Source organism: Lagenorhynchus albirostris, chromosome 2 (genome assembly GCF_949774975.1).
Source record: "Lagenorhynchus albirostris chromosome 2, mLagAlb1.1, whole genome shotgun sequence".
Classification (NCBI taxonomy): Eukaryota; Metazoa; Chordata; class Mammalia; order Artiodactyla; family Delphinidae; genus Lagenorhynchus; species Lagenorhynchus albirostris.
In genome coordinates, this window is record NC_083096.1 from 57,570,552 (window position 1) to 57,586,922 (window position 16,371).

A 16,371-nucleotide genomic window follows, 5' to 3' on the forward strand; every position below is an offset into this window, starting at 1 on the left:
GAATGAACCATCTTAATCAATTATCTATGAAAATGTTTGGTGAAAACAAGACTCATTTGAATTCATCAGGAAAATCAAGTCAATTTATAATTTATGCATTTTAGGATTAGATGAGGAATGTGACAATTTTATGGAGAGAGGTGATGTAGACCTAAACTATTAACTAGCTAAGGACTAATCTTAAGGTTTCTCTTCTCGACTGTGAAACTGACACACAGAATGCTCTTAGGCAAGTTATTTATTAAATGAGGTTCTTCACGAAAAGTATAAACTATATTCCTCAAAATGAAGATAAAAATGCTAAGAAGAAAGTAAGGGGAGCAAAAACTAACAGAATTCTAATATACTTTGAGAATAAGTGCTATAAAAAATGCTGCCTTATACTATATATATTGAACCATCTGTATTGGATGCTAATCTTATTCATAATATCCTGACACTTCTGAACAGAGTTGATAAAATATTGTTCTTTTCCTGGTCTTAGATTAGAAATGTGTGAGAAATCATAGACAAAAAAGAGCAGGCCCATAAAGGCTTTGATTATTACTGTTTACTCTGCAGCCTTAAACAATAAAATCTAGGCAAGCCAAAACCCTCAAATTTGGGGAACTCTGATTATTACAGAAAGATGCAAATAGTCAGAAGTTGATATGAGAAAAAATTTGGAAACCTTTCAAGGAATGAGCCTGTCCAATGATGAGTTAGTGTAATGTGGTAAAAAGCACAACAGATAGTCTTTATTAACAAGTCAGACATTAATCTTTCTCATGCCTTTTTGTGTGTTGTAGATAAAAGCCATCATGGCTTTGGTTGCTGTTATCGTTTTGTTAGTGATTATCAGTAAGTATTTACTGGATTATTAATTTGGAGGGGGTGTCATTTGTTTTGAAGTTCATTTAAATTTCCTTTTTAATTTATATTCAGTTGACCTAGTATGACTAATGTCAGGATTGAGTAATGACTTCTGACTCCAGTAAGGAGCTCTTAACCTAGAATCTGTAGCTCTCTGAAAATGCACATAAATTGTATGTAAAATTTTATGTGAATGTGTATATGTACAGTTTTATGGTGAGAGTATATCTATCTTTCATCAGATTCTCAAAGAGAACCTCTGTCCTACCCTCCACCCCTACCCCTGCAAAGGCAGGGCTAAGTGATTTGTTTGAGGCCAAATATGGCTACTATTAACGCTCAGGACCATAACACACATTTTCTATTTATTTTTAACTTTTAGATATGGCAGCTTGCATTTCATAATATTGTGTTTGAAGGAAAATCCAGATAAATTCTCCAGATGATAATTTTTCTTTTGGATTTGAGCTTCATTTCAGTCATTGAAACATAACTCTTGCCCTTCCTTTTTCCCCTTAATATTCTTTTTAAAATCAGATCATTCAAAAAAAATTTTTTTAGTGTAGTTGATTTACATTGTTGTGTTAGTTTCAGGTATACAGCAAAATGATTCAGTTATATATTATTTCAGATTATTTTCCATTTTAGGTTATTACAAGATACTGAATACAGTTCCCTGTGCTATATAGTAGGTCCTTGTTGCTTATCTATTTTAAGTATAGTATCTTGTATCTGTTAATCCCATATTCCTAATCTGTCCCTCCCCCCTCCCCTTTCCTCTTTGATAACCAGAAGTTTGTTTTCTATGACTGTGAGTCTGTTTCTGTTTTGTATATGGATTCATATGTATTACTTTTTAGATTCCACATACAAGTGATATCATATATTTGTCTTTCTTTGGTCAGATCATTTTTAATATCTCCTTTTCTCCAAAGCTTCTTTATCTCTGTTTACAGGGATTTTATAAAGATTTGGAAAGTATCTCAGAATAGCCATTTGAAAAATTCCATGGTGATACTCTTTTTAAACAGAAAAAAAGATTTTGTTCTAAAGAAAAAGTCAGTCCTCATCATTTGTGGATTCTGTGTTTGTGACTTCACCTACTAGCTAACATTGATCAGTTACCCCAATGCTTTCAGAGTCATTGGCAGATGCGGTCAGAGAAGCGAATGTTAGTGCACAGTTTCTCACATTTTTGTGTGTCTTGTTGATGCTTTTGCTGTTTAAAAAGGCCCCCAAGTATACTGGTGCTGCAGTGCTGGCTAGTGTTGCTGAGCACAGCAAGGCTGTGATGTGTCTTATGGAGGAAATACACGTGTTAGATGAGCTTTGTTCAGGCGTGAGTGACAGCACTGTTGGACAGGAGTTCAGTGTTAATAAGCCAACAGTATATAGTAAATAAGGTGTCTTCACACAGAAACATGTAAAACAAGGTTATGTATGGATTGGTTGTCAAAAATGTTGTAGCCAGAGGCTGGCAGGGATTTAAGCCTGTGTCTCCCCTCAGAGCAGTGGTTCAGTGTTTACTCAGTCAGTGTTTGTGATGACTTTATAGAACATAACTACTGCCAGTACCAAGAATCAACCCATGGAATGTTGAATAACATAAAGAAGAAAATAAAATCCAACTGTTCTGTTATCACACAGAGATAGCTACTATTAATATAACTATTGTATATACTTTAAGTCTTTTCCTATTAATATATAAACATGTTTTTCAAAAACTAAGATTATATGTATACTTTCTAATAAATATATTGTGAATATTTTCCCATGTTATTAAATATTTAAAAAGTATTTTAGCTGCTTTATGCTATGGTTATATATTAATCTATTTGATCAAAATTCTAATGTTTGTTAGACATTTAGGTTGTTTCATATTTTTGCTTCTCCATTCCCATTTGTTATCTATCATTTCAGATAAAAGTTGTCCTCATTAACTATTTTCAAAATGGACACAGCTACATTTAGGAGTATTGTTTCTAACATAGCATATGAATCTGACTTTGATGTTTCTTTTTCATTTTTTTCTCTTACAGTTCTTATAGTTGTGAAATACCGTACTTGATTTGATGACAGATCTTCATTAAACAAAATCTGGGACAATAATAATAAAAGATTGCTGCATAATTTAAATGAAACCCATGTATATAACTTTCAAAGCTTCTTTTTCAAGAAATTAAGAGGCAAGTATCACTTCAAATTGGAGCATTGAGAATGTCCCATTATCTTCTTCCCTTCCAACAAAGTGTGCTTTTAATAATTATGTTTAAGGCGGGGCTGCCCTGGTGGCGCAGTGGTTGAGAGTCCGCCTGCCGATGCAGGGGACACGGGTTCGTGCCCCGGTCTGGGAGGATCCCACATGCCGCGGAGCAGCTGGGCCCGTGAGCCATGGCCGCTGTCTGCGCGTCCGGAGCCTATGCTCCGCAACGAGAGAGGCCACAACAGTGAGAGGCCCACGTACCGCAAAAAAAAAAAAGAAAAAAAAATTATGTTTAAGGCAAAGATAACCAGCCTCGATTTTGCAATATTCCAAAGGTCTAATTTGAAACTAGATACTTGCCAGTTCATTATTTGTATATATAGTTAAACACTGATAATGATATTTCATACTGCTATTTTAATGGCATAAGGACTTGCATTTGTTGCATCAAGGTGGGGGTCAGGCTGGTGATCAGGGAGCCTCTGTAGAGTACCAAATCATTATGCCGAAAGACGTGTGTAACCATTCCATTGATATTTGCAAGATTCTTCTCATATTACAATTGCTTTGCAAGCAATTTTCACATGTTTATGGGTGTAACAAAAGCTAAATGTAAATGTTGCTGCCTTTAGCTATAACTAACAACATTCCAGTAAACCTATTTTTGACTGTATAAGGGAATGTAGTAATTTTTGGCATTTGGATTATAGAAATGGGAAATTTAAAGTGTGAAAAGCATAGTATGGTGTCATAAAACTGGAAATAATAAAATTATTGGAGAGTGTCATTGGAGTATTTGAAAGTGACCAACATAAAGCTAGAAGTCATGGTCTGGTCTGTTTTCAGTTAGCCTCCAATAAGGAGGACCAGTGCAAATGTGAGTAAATGAAATCCACAGGTATCTTGTCCCCTACTTTTCTTTTTGTTAATAGCTTTCCTGTTTAACTTCAACTAGCCCTTTTACCAGAAGTGCTAAAAGTAGCAAAATCATCTGCTTAGAATTTGCGTTTTTTGTATTCCCTCTTTATCTCCTGGAAAATGCATGTGATACGTACAATCCAGTGTCACATTAGCCAACAATAATGATATAAAAAGTCAGGAGCCTAGCTAATCAGTCAGTCAGAGTAACCAAATGCTAGAGTCACCATTGATCTCAGTCTGTTTTTATGATAAAAAGTGTTGTTAACTTTAAAATATGCCACCTTCTTGGGTTGTTTAAACATGTGAAAGTGAACATACATAGTTCTCTAATGTGTGTGAGGAAGAAGTTTTATAATAAAATTGGAGGTTCTGCAGAAACTTGTGTACATGGACATCTTCACAATGTATATATAACTCTAAATTTGAAATAGGGATAATAGAAAGTACCAGTATTTAAATAAGAAAAAAAATGATCCTTATTGCTTTGGTAATTTTAATTCAAAATGTATGAAACATAGAATCTTTGTTTTTTTGTTTTTTTTTAATTCTACAGGATTAGTACTAAGATGCAAAAATGTTCTCTTTAGAATGGAAAGAATTGGAAGGGAGAAAGCAGATTAAGAGGTATTGAAGACACCTTCAAGTCATGAAGATCTAAATATAATCGCTTAGTATTATAGTCTGCTAAGAACATTTAAAAAGAGATAAAGGTTTTACATACTCTGGAGTGTTTTCTCTGGTCTCTCCACTTTTCGTAAATGTCAATTACTGTAAATAACATAATAAATAATAAACCCTTTGACAAAAGAGGATACCCAGGAAATGAGCATTTTTAGAATTTCAGTAGCTAATCTACTTCAGGAATGGGAGTGTTTTAACTGAGTGGACAGAATCAGTACTAACATGTGTGTCCTTGATTTGGGATTGGAACTAGACTCACCAGTGGTTAATTTTCCATTAGTTGGTATAGAAATCTGGTTTCTTCATATCTGTCGGTGAAGAGGAAGATTATTTCTCAAGAAGAATCCACATTTCCAGTGTTTCTTTAATAAAGTATGCTTTTAAATAAAGAAATAAAATTTAAAAAATTTTTAACCATGAAAAATAAAGGAAATATTTATATGACAATACCATGTATACGTAGTTCTCTTTGTATTTAAATATACTGCTGCTGAGAATACTGGTGGCGGATATGTTACTCTGTTAGAGCTTTGCACTAGTGGTGGCTTGGCTCACAGTTTGTCATTTCATCTTTCTTGGTCTTCATTAATCCTGAGACCCTTGAAGTGGCTGGCATGTTTATGACTTTATTATCATAACCTTGGAGACATGAGCCTTCAGAAAAAGAAAAATGTGTTCAAATTGATGCCAGGCCTACCTTCCTCCCCTCCCTTAATCATTCTTATTCAGCTCGGATCATCCTGCACTTGAAAAATGAAGTTTCCCCACCATCAGAACTCTCATTATTTAATAGCAATGCAGAGCAACAGAAAAATTCAGGTAGCTTTGTAAATACTAGTTGATACCCAGTGAAATCAGGTCACTATTTTTATAATGCCTGCAACATACCCTCGTGATTTATGTTTAATTACTGAAACCTATTGCCCTGCAGCAGTTTCATGATAATGCTGATTAATTAGTTCCTCCTACTGATTATAACCCAGTAATACCTGTGGTCTTTTGGCCCCTCTATCCTGATAAAGCTCACTGGAAATTGCTCTCAGGTTTTATAAACGTGGGGATTTCTTGACTAAAGAAAAGTTCATTGTTGAAAATGGAACGTTATCTAAAAATGGAGGAAGGGTAATTAGTACACACCAAATACAGAAATACCTTCTGTTAGCGCTCCTGTAGATTGCTTATGGTAGTCTTCCTGTGCAGTCACTCTGCACTAGAAAATTATAACTTCATTTTTTTAATAGAAAAATTGGGCATCTTTCAATTCTGTGTAGCATGTGGGTATCCTGGAAATGATTATACGTGTACAAACTGAGAAGGAAAAAAAATGGAAATTTCTCATCAGAACAATCTTAAACATGCTTAATGGCCTGTCAGCATTGTTGCCCACACTATCTACATCTAAATGTGTATATACTACAATTAGAAAATACGCAAGAAATTATCTTTTCATGTTGAGAATGAATGCCTTTAGAAGATGTCTAACTGTATTGCGTCAGTATTCCTAAGTCTAGGAAAACCAACTCATATTAGTCTAAGGTCGTGTTTTCACATTGAAATGTGATTGGAGTCAATTTTATTTTTCCCTGAGTGGGAAGTAAGAGCATGCATGGATCAGTCCAGAAGCATTTATACACTTGTTTCAGAATGCAGCGTAGTGCTGATGTTTCTGTAGGAAGTTGCTGCAACGTAAAGATACTGAGTCAGAAGGAGCTGGAAGGCGCCCTGCTTCTCAATCCATCCACTGTTTCTTCCATGTTGTAGACAAAGTGGAACCATTTCTTAGACTGATGTAGGACTTGAGCCTTCTGTATAAGTTTGTCTTACTCTGACTTTTTCTGGAAATCAAGTAGAATAAGGGATAGGGGGACACAAACTTTTATTCCTGCTCCTGTTTTATTTAAGGAGCTGTTTGGGACAGGTCAGTAGGAATTGAAAGCATGACCAACCCAGCATAGTGCTGTGCACCTGGCCAGATGAGTGTGCCTAGGAAAACCACAAAGACACCGGTGTGCTTGCTCATAAAGTGAGTGTTGGTGTCCATATTCCTCACTGCAGAGATGGCACGATTGACATAATAGTGGGTCTTTTGCCTTTACCAGGAGATAGTAGTGCTCTTTTATAATAATTGGGTAAAGAAAAATTCTGATTTTCAGTATTTCATTAGGTTCTTTTCATTTGAAAAGGTCTTGAAATCAAATCATCTGTTAACTATTTGAAGGCTACAAAGTAAATTGCATAAATCAGAGATTTTAGTCAGTAAAATGTCAGAAATCAAACTCTTAGAAAACTCAAGCCCTTGATTTTATGCCTGGGGTATGTGTCATTGTTTTAAATTCCACACTCCTTTATTTAAACATTTTGATAAGTGCCTTTGATGTTTTAAGAGGTATGGTGGGAGATGAGCAATGAAAAAGATGCGTACACTGTTCTCTATTTTTTTTAATTTGAATTTATGTTTTATGCAGCAGGTTCTTATTAGTTATCCATTTTATACATATTAGTGTATATATGTCAATCCTAATCTCCCAATTCATCCCACCACCCCCCACCCACCCCCCACCTTCCCCCCTTGGTGTCCATACGTTTGTTCTCTACATCTGTGTCTCTGTTTTTGCCTTGCAAACCAGTTCATCTGTACCATTTTTCTAGGTTCCACATATGCATTAATACACGATATTTGTTTTTCTCTGACTTACTTCACTCTGTATGACAGTCTCTAGGTCCATCCACGTTTCATTCCTTTTTATGCACCCTGTTCTCTAGACTGTCAAGTCTTCATAACCATTTCTACCAGTGTTGCAAAGTTTAGTCCTTGGTGTTCCTATCAGATATGTATTTGTAGCCCCTCCGTAGTAAACAGTAAAATAAACTATTTCATAGAAAACAAAATTAAGCACTTTCTTGGCTCATTCAATATGTGTTACCTGTTGCCTTAACTTTAAAGCATAACTTATTTGAACTACCATCTGGCTAATCACCCTGATTTAATTCATCCCAGTTTTCCAATAAAGTACATGGAGGAAAAATAAGAAATAAAAGGTGTTCCGTCACCAAAAACCATGCCCAATGCCCAAGCTATTAAGAGAATCTAGGAAGAATGTCTCAGTGTAAAATTACTGAGTCTCAACTGCAGAAAAAACAATTGCTGGAATACTCATGCTTTACCTCAGTGATGTCTATTTGAAAGGGAGGAAGGGGGACCAATTTCTCTCATGCTTTGTGTTCCAATCAGAAAACCTGGCACCTCCCTCTCAGCTGCATATGCTGCTTTTAGAGGCAACTAGAGTAGTGTTCATTCTCTTCAACTTTCCTCCACCCATAAACTAAATTTTGTCTCTTTAATTCTCCAAAAACGTGTGGGAAGGGGATGATACTGGGGGCATCATTGTACCCAGAGGTATATAGTCTCTATAAATAGAGGGCTGTAGTCAGGAATGGAGATGGGAAGGACCCGGATATGTGCATTCTGAGAATGATGGTATTTAATATAATTCAACCAGTCATTTATGAGAGAACCAGGCAGGAAGGTCAGATCCTACCTGAATTCAACAGTCACACTTTGTGAACAGCTACTGAATGCTAGAAACGTCTGTGGAGCACAACACCCTGCTTTTCAGCTGCAGGTATAAGAAGAGCTTTGACTAGTAGCCAAATGTATAACTGAGCAGGGCCTGGGGTAGTGCACTTACCCTGTGTATTGAGTAAAAGGACTGGATCTCGTCCAAGGATGTGTAAAAAGCTGTGCGTGGAGCCTATGAGCACACGGTAAGAAGCGAAAGAGAACATCCTCCCGGGTCATCCCCTGTAACATACAAAAGCACTGTTGTTTCTTCCTTCTTAAAAAAACAAAAACCAGGGGCTTCCCTGGTGGCGCAGTGGTTGGAAGTCCGCCTGCCGATGCAGGGGACACAGGTTCGTGCCCCGGTCCAGGAGGATCCCATGTACCGCGGAGCGGCTGGGCCCGTGAGCGATGGCCCCTGAGCCTGTGTGTCCGGAGCCTGTGCTCCACAACGGGAGAGGCCACAACAGTGAGAGGCCCGCGTACCGCAAAAAACAAAAACAAAAACAAAACACCAACCACCTTTCCTCACCACTTCCCCTGTCAGCCTCCACCTCATATCTTTGCTCTTTATAGCAACAGTCCTTGAAAAAATGTGTCTATGCTTATGGTTTCTAGTTCTTTTTCACTCATTCTCTTAAATGCTTCAGTAAAACTTTTGCCTCCACACTCCAAACTTAAACTCTTGTCAGGATCACCAATGACCTCTGCTTTGCTAAAGCCAGGGTTCCAGTCTCAGCCCTCTTCCCTGCACATCAGCAGCATTTGATGCAGCTCATTGTTCTTTTCTCCTTAATACACACTTCCTGGGCTTGGTTTGTTCTTACCTCATTGGTTGCTCCTCTTCTCCCCAGCTCAACATTGGACTGCTCCGGGATTCAGATCTTGGTCTGAATCACACATCTCCACACACATCCCCTTTGGTAATCTTATCTAATTTGAAATAACATTTATGTGCTGACAAATCCCAAGTTTATGTCTCCTGCTTGACTTCTGAATACAGACTTTATTCAATATTCTAGAGGACCTTGGCCAAGATGGCAGAGTAGGAAGGCCCTGAGCTCACCTCCACTTACAGGCACACCAAAATCACAACTATTTACAGAGTAACTTGATCTAGCAGAAATGATCATCTACAACTAAAGATATAAAGAAGGAACCACAGTGTGGTGGGTAGGAGAGGTAGAGTTGCAGTATGGTTAAGACCCACGCCCCTGGGTAGGCGACCCACAAATGAGAGGATAGTTACAATTGTAGAGGTTCTCCCCAAGGAGTAATGGGTCTGAGCCCCATATTGGCTCCCCAGCCCGGGCATCCTACACTAGGAAGATGAACCTCTAGATTCTTGGCTTTGAAGGCCAGTAGAGCTTACATTTGGGAGAACGAGAGGGCTGTGGGAAATAGAGACTCCACTCTTAAAGAGCACACGCAAAAATCACATGCTCTGGGATCCAGGGCAGAAGAAGTAATTTGAAAGGAGCCTGGGTCAGACCTACCTGCTGTTCTTGGAGAGCCTCTGGGAGAGACAGGAGGTAACTGGAGCTCACCCTGGGGACAGAGATGCTGGTGGCAGCCACTTTTGGCAGCTTGTTCTATCATGTGGACACGGGTGCTGGCAAGCACCATTTTGGTATCTTTCCTCTAGCTTATTAGCACTGGGACCTGGCCTTACCCACCAGCCTGTTGGCAGCAGTACTGGGACACCTCAGGCCAAGCAACTAGCCAGGTGGGGACACAGCCCCACCTACCAGCAGGAGACAACCTTAAGAACCCCTGAGGCCACAGCCTGTCTAGGACACAGCCCTGTCCACCAGAGGGTCCAGGATCCAGCCCTACACACAGTGCATTGGCAGTACCACCGGGACTTCCAAGGTCCTGCAGCCAGAGACCCCAGGACCTGGTGCTGCCCACCAGTGAGCTGTCACTAGCCACAGGAACGCCATCTCACATCAGTGGGCAGGAACCAACTACCCAGACACCCTGGGCCCTAGCCCTACTGACCAGCAGGTGAACACCAGCCCCAGGATGACCGCAGCCCTGCAGCCTGCCATGACAGGACCCAGCCCGCACACCAGCAGGCCAGCACCAGTCTGGGGACTCCCCAGGCTACAGCCCCACCCACCATCAGGCCAATACCAGTTCCAAGACACATTGGACCCCTCAGCCAGCTGCCCCAGGATCCAGCCCTTCTCACCAGTGGGCCCGTACCAGCTTTGAGACACACCAGAACCCACACCTAGCCATGTCAGGAACCAGCCCCAACCATCATCAGGATGACACTAGATCCAGGAACCCTGGCCCTGCGACTACCTACTTCAGAACCCAGCTCTGTCCACCAGCAGGCCAGCACTAGCCCTGCCCACCACCCAGGGTTCCACAGCCAGCCACCATGTGACCCGGCCCAACCAGTAGCTGCACCCTCTGCACAAGGTAGGGCCTGCAACCTACCGGACTGGGAGCCAGCCATGCCTACCAGACCACCTACAGTAGTCAGCCCGCCACAATAGAAGGATCCATACAGCCCACAGAGGGGGCACCTCCAGAGCATACAGCTCTGGTGACCAGAGGGGAGTGCACTGCTGGAATGCACAGGACATCGTCTACAAAAGGCCACTTATCCAAGGTGATACAAACTCATAGAAATAACAGCAAATTAGGCAAAATGAGGCAGTAGAGGAACATGTTCCAAACTAAAGAAGAAGATAAAACCCCAGAAGAAGCACTAAGTGAAGTTTAAAGGCAATCTACCTGATAAAGAGTTCAAGCTATTGATTGGAAAGATGATCAAAGAACTTGGGAGAAGAATGGATGAAGACAGAAGTTTAACAGAGATTTAGAAGATATAAAGAAGAACCAAGCAAAGCTGAAGAATACAATATCCAAAGTAAAAGACACACTAGACGGAATCAACAGATTAGATGATGATACAGAGAAATGGATCAGTGGGCTGGTAGATAGAGTAGTGGAAACCACTGAAGCTTAACAAAGGAAAAAAAAAAGAATAAAAAGAAATGAGAATAATTTAAGAGACCTCTGAGACAGCATCAAGTTTACTAACATTTGCATTATAAGGATCACAGAGGAGAAGGGAGAGAAAGGGGTAGAGAACATATTTGAAGACATAATAGCTGAAAACTTCCCTAACCTGGGAAAGGAAACAGACATCCAAGTATAGGAAACACAGAGTCCCAAAAGGATCAACCCAAAGAGAATCATGCCAGGACACATTGTAATGAAAATGGCAAAATTAAATATAAAGAGAAAATATTAAGCAGTAAGGGAAAAGCAACAAGTCACATACAAGGGAACTCCTATTAGGCCATCAGCTGGCTTTTCACCAGAAACTCTGCAGGTCAGAAGGGAGTGGCAGGATATATTTAAAGTGATGAAAGGGGAAAACCTACAACTAAGAATACTCTACCCATCAAGGCTTTCATTTGGATTTGATAAAGAGAGCAAAGGTTTTACAGACAAACAAAAGCTAAAAGAGCTCAACTTTATGAGAAATGTTAAAGGGACTTCTCTGAGCAGAAAAGAAAAGGCCACAGTTATAAACCTGAAAATTACAGAAGGAGAAAACTCTTTGGTAAAAGCAAATATACAGTAAAGGTAGTGAATCAACCATGTGCAAAACTAAGTAGGAAAGTTAAAGACAAAATTAGTAAAATCATCTATGGCCACAATGAGTAGTTAAGGGATACACAAAACAAAAAGATGTAAAATATGGTGTCAAAAAGAGTAATCGTGGTGGGGAGGGGGATAAAAATGCAGGGTTGTTAAAATGCATTTGAAATTAAGATCTCAACAACTTACAATAATCACATATATATAGGTTACTATATATAAACCTCATGGTAATGACACACCAAAAATCTATACTACATACACATGCAAGAAAGAAGAAGGAATCCAAACATAAACCCTAAAAATAGTCATCAAATCAAAAGGGAAGAGAAAAGAAAGGAACAAAAATAACTAGAAAAACAACCCCCAAACAATTAACAAAATGGCAATAAGTACATACCTATCAATAATTATTGTAAATGGAAAGGGACTAAATGCTCCAATCAAAAGACAGAGTGGCTGAATGGATGAAAAATAAAAACCAAGACCCATATATATGCTGCCTACAAGAGACTCATTTCTGATCTAAAGACACAGACTGAAAGTGAGGGGATGGAAAATGGTATTCCATGCAAGTGGAAATCAAAAGAAAGCTGAGGTAGCAGTACTTATACCAAACAAGATAGACTTTAAAACAAACACTGTAACAAGAGACAAAGAAGGACAGTACATAATGACCAAAGGTCAATCCAAGAAGAAGATGTAACAATTGTAAATATATATGCATTCAATATAGGAGCACCTAAATACATAAAGCAAATATTAACAGACATAAAGGGAGAAATTGACAGTAAAACACAGTAATGGCAGGGGACTTTAACACGCCACTTACATCAATGAACAGATCATCTAGACAGAAAAATAAGAAAACACTGGTCTTAAATGACACATTAGACTAAATGAACTTAATAGATATATAGAGAGAATACTGCATCCAAAAGCAGCAGAATACACATTCTTTTCAATGCACATGGAACATTATGCAGGATAAAGTATATCTTAGGCCACAAAACAAGTCTTAGTAAATTTTAAAAATTGAAATCATATCAAGCATCTTTACCAATCACAACACAATGAAACTGGAAATCAACTACAAGATAAAAACTGCAAAAAGCACAAACACATGGAGGCTAAACAATATTCTACTAAACAGCCAATGGATCACTGAAGAAAAGTTAAAAATACTTGGAGGTAAATAGAACAACACAGTGATTCAAAACCTATGGGACACAGCCAAAAGCAGTTCTAAGAGGGAATTTTATAGTGATATAAGCATACCTCAGGAAACAAGAAAATCCTCAAGTAAAAAACCTAACCTTACAACTAAGGGAACTAGAAAAAGAAGAACAAAACCCAAAGTTGGTAGAAGGAAAGAAATCATAAAGAGCAGAGCAGAAATAAATGAAATAGAAATTTTAAAAAGTAATAGAAAAGATCAAAGAAACTAAGAGCTGGTTCCTTGAAAAGATAAAATTGATAAACCTTTAGCCAGACTCATCAAGAAAAAAAGAGGGAGGGCCCAAATCAATAAAATTGGAAGTGAAAAAGGAGAAGTTACAACATATATTTCAGAAATACAAAAGGATCATAAGAGATTACTACAAACAATTATATGCCAGTAAAATGGACAACCTAGAAGAAATGGACAAATTCGTAGAAAGGTACAATCTCCCAAGACTGAACAAGGAAGAAATAGAAAATATGAACAGACCAATTACCAGTAATGAAATTGAATCAGTAATTTTAAAATTCCCAACAAGCAAAAGTCCAGGCCCAGACGGCTTCACAGCTGAATTCTACCAAACATTTAGAAAAGAGTTAACACCTATCCTTCTCAAACTACTTAAAAAATTGCAGAGGAAGGAACACTTCTGAACTCATTCTTTGAGGCCAGAATCACCCTGATACCAAAACCACACAAAGATATCACACACACATACACACAATTTCAGGCCAATATCACTCATGAACATAGATCCAGGAATCCTCAACCAAATATTAGCAAACCAAATTCAACAATATATTAAAAGGATCATAACCATGATCAAGTGGGATTTATCCCAGGGATGCAAGGATTTTTTATTTTATTTATTTATTTATTTTTAATTTTTTTCCCTATGGACCAATTTTTTTACTTTTTTTAAAAAAAAATTTTTATTGGAGTATAGTTGCTTTACAATATTGTGTTAATTTCTACTGTACAGCAAAGTGAATCAGCAATACATATACATATATCCCCTCTTTTTTGGATTTCCTTCCCATTTAGGTCAACACAGAGCACAGAGTAGGGCTCCCTGTGCTATACAGTAGGTTCTCATTAGTTATCTATTTTATACATAGTATCAATTGCATATATATGTCAATCCCAATCTGCCAATTCATCCCACCACCCCACCTTTCCCCCTTGGTATCCATACATTTGTTCTCTACATCTGAAGGATTTTTTAATAGTCACAAAATCAATGTGATAAACCACATTAACAAACTGAAGAAGAAAAACCATGTGATCATTTCAGTAGATGCAAAAAAAGCTTTTTACAAAATTAACATCCATTTATGTTTTATCATAAACATAAATTATAAAGAGTTTTTATACTCTCAATAAGTGGGACAGAGGGAACATACCTCAACATAATAAAGGCCATATATGATAAGCCCAGAGCAGACATTACACTCAATTATGAAAAGCTGAAAGCATTTCTTCTAAGATCAGGAACAAGACAAGGATGCCCACTCTTGCCACTTTTATTCAACATATTATTGGAAATCCTAGCCACAGCAGTCAGAGAAGAAATAAAAGGAATCCAAATTGGAAAGGAAGAAGTATAACTGTCACTGTTTGCAGATGACATGACCCCATACATAGGAAATCCTAAAGATGCCACAAAATACTACTAGAGCTCAATAAATTCAATAAAGTTGAAGGATACAAAATAAACATACAAAAATCTGTCACATTTCTATACACTAACAAAAACTATTAGAAAGAAATTAAGAAATAATTCCATTTACCATCACATCAAAAAGAGTAACATACCTAGGAATAAATCTAAGGAGGTAAAAACCTCCTTGGAAAACTATAAGACAATGATGAAATAAATTGAAGATGACACAGATAGTTGGAAAGATGTATCGTGTTCATGGATTGGAAGAATTAGTATGGTTAAAATGATCATATTCCCAAGGCAATCTACAGATTGAGTGCAATCACTATCAAATTACCAATGGCATTTTTCACAGAACTGTAACAAAAAATTTTTGACACAAAAGACCCTGAATAGCCAAAGAAATCTTGAGAAAGAAAAATGGAGCTGGAGGAATCAGGCACCCTGACTTTAGACTATACTACAAAGCTACAGTCATCAAAACAGTACAGTACTGTCACAAAAACAGAAATATAGATCAATGGTACAGGATAGAAAGCCCAGAAATAAACCCATGCACCTATGGCCAATTAATCTATGACAAAGGAGGCAAGACTATAAAATGGAGGAAGGACAGTCTCTTCGATAAGTGGCTGGGAAAACTGGACAGCTACATGTAAAAAAATGAAATCAGAACATTCTTTAACACCATACACAAAAATAAACTCAAAATGGATTAAAGGCCTAAATGTAAGACCAGATAGTATAAAACTCTTAGAGGAAAACACAGGCAGAATACTCTTTGACATAAACACAGTAATATCTTTTTTGATCATCTCCCAAAAATAAACAAATGGGACCTAATTAAACTCAAAGCTTTTGCACAGCAAAGGAAACCATAAACAAAACAAAAAGACAACCCACAGAATGGGTGAAAATATTTGCAAATGATGCAACTGACAAGGGAGTAGTCTCCAAAATTTACAAACAGCTTATTCAGCTCAATATAAAAAAATTAAAAAAAAATTGGCAGAAGACCTAAAGAGACATTTCTCCAAAGAAGACATACAGATGGCCAAGAGGCACATGAAAAGATGCTCAACATTGCTAACTAACTATTAGAGAAATGCAAATTAGAAGTACAATGAGATACCACCTCACACCAGTCAGAATGATCATCATCAAAAAATCTGCAAACAATAAATGCTGGAGAGGGTGTGGAGAAAAGGGAACCGTCTTACACTGTTGGTGGGAATGTAAATTGATACAGCCACTATGGAGAACAGTATGGAGGTTCCTTAAAAACTAAAAGTAGAGCTACCATATGATCCAGCAATCCCACTCTTGGGCATATATCCAGAATAAACATGGTTCAAAAGGATACATGCACCCCAGTGTTCACTGCAGCACTGTTTACAATAGCCAAGACATGGAAACAACCTAAACATCCATCAACAGATGAATGGATAAAGAAGATTTGGTACATCTATATAATGGGATATTACTCAGCCATTAAAAAGAATGAAATGTCATTTGCAGCAACATGGATGGACCTGGAGATTATCGTACTAAGTGAAGTAAGTCAGACAGAGAAAGACAAATATCATATGATATTGCTTATATGCAGAATCTTAAAAAAATGATACAAATGAACTTATTTATGAAAC

General features: G+C 37.8%; 1 protein-coding gene across 6 annotated transcripts in view; it reads left to right on the forward strand.

Annotated features, from left to right (window-relative positions):
- The window catches only part of VAMP4 (vesicle associated membrane protein 4), a 30,292-nt gene extending 25,186 nt beyond the window's left edge, over nt 1-5,106 (forward strand). For 5 of the 6 annotated variants that reach the window (XM_060133220.1, XM_060133237.1, XM_060133246.1 and 2 more), the window contains one exon: nt 4,947-5,106. In XM_060133220.1, the coding sequence (XP_059989203.1) occupies nt 4,947-5,045 (99 nt within the window). In that variant the 3' untranslated portion in view covers nt 5,046-5,106. Of the gene's footprint in view, nt 1-788; nt 841-2,891; nt 3,248-4,946 lie in introns of those variants that run through there. The other variant, XM_060133253.1, reaches the window with a different exon arrangement.
- Nucleotides 5,107-16,371: the final 11,265 nt, after the last annotated feature.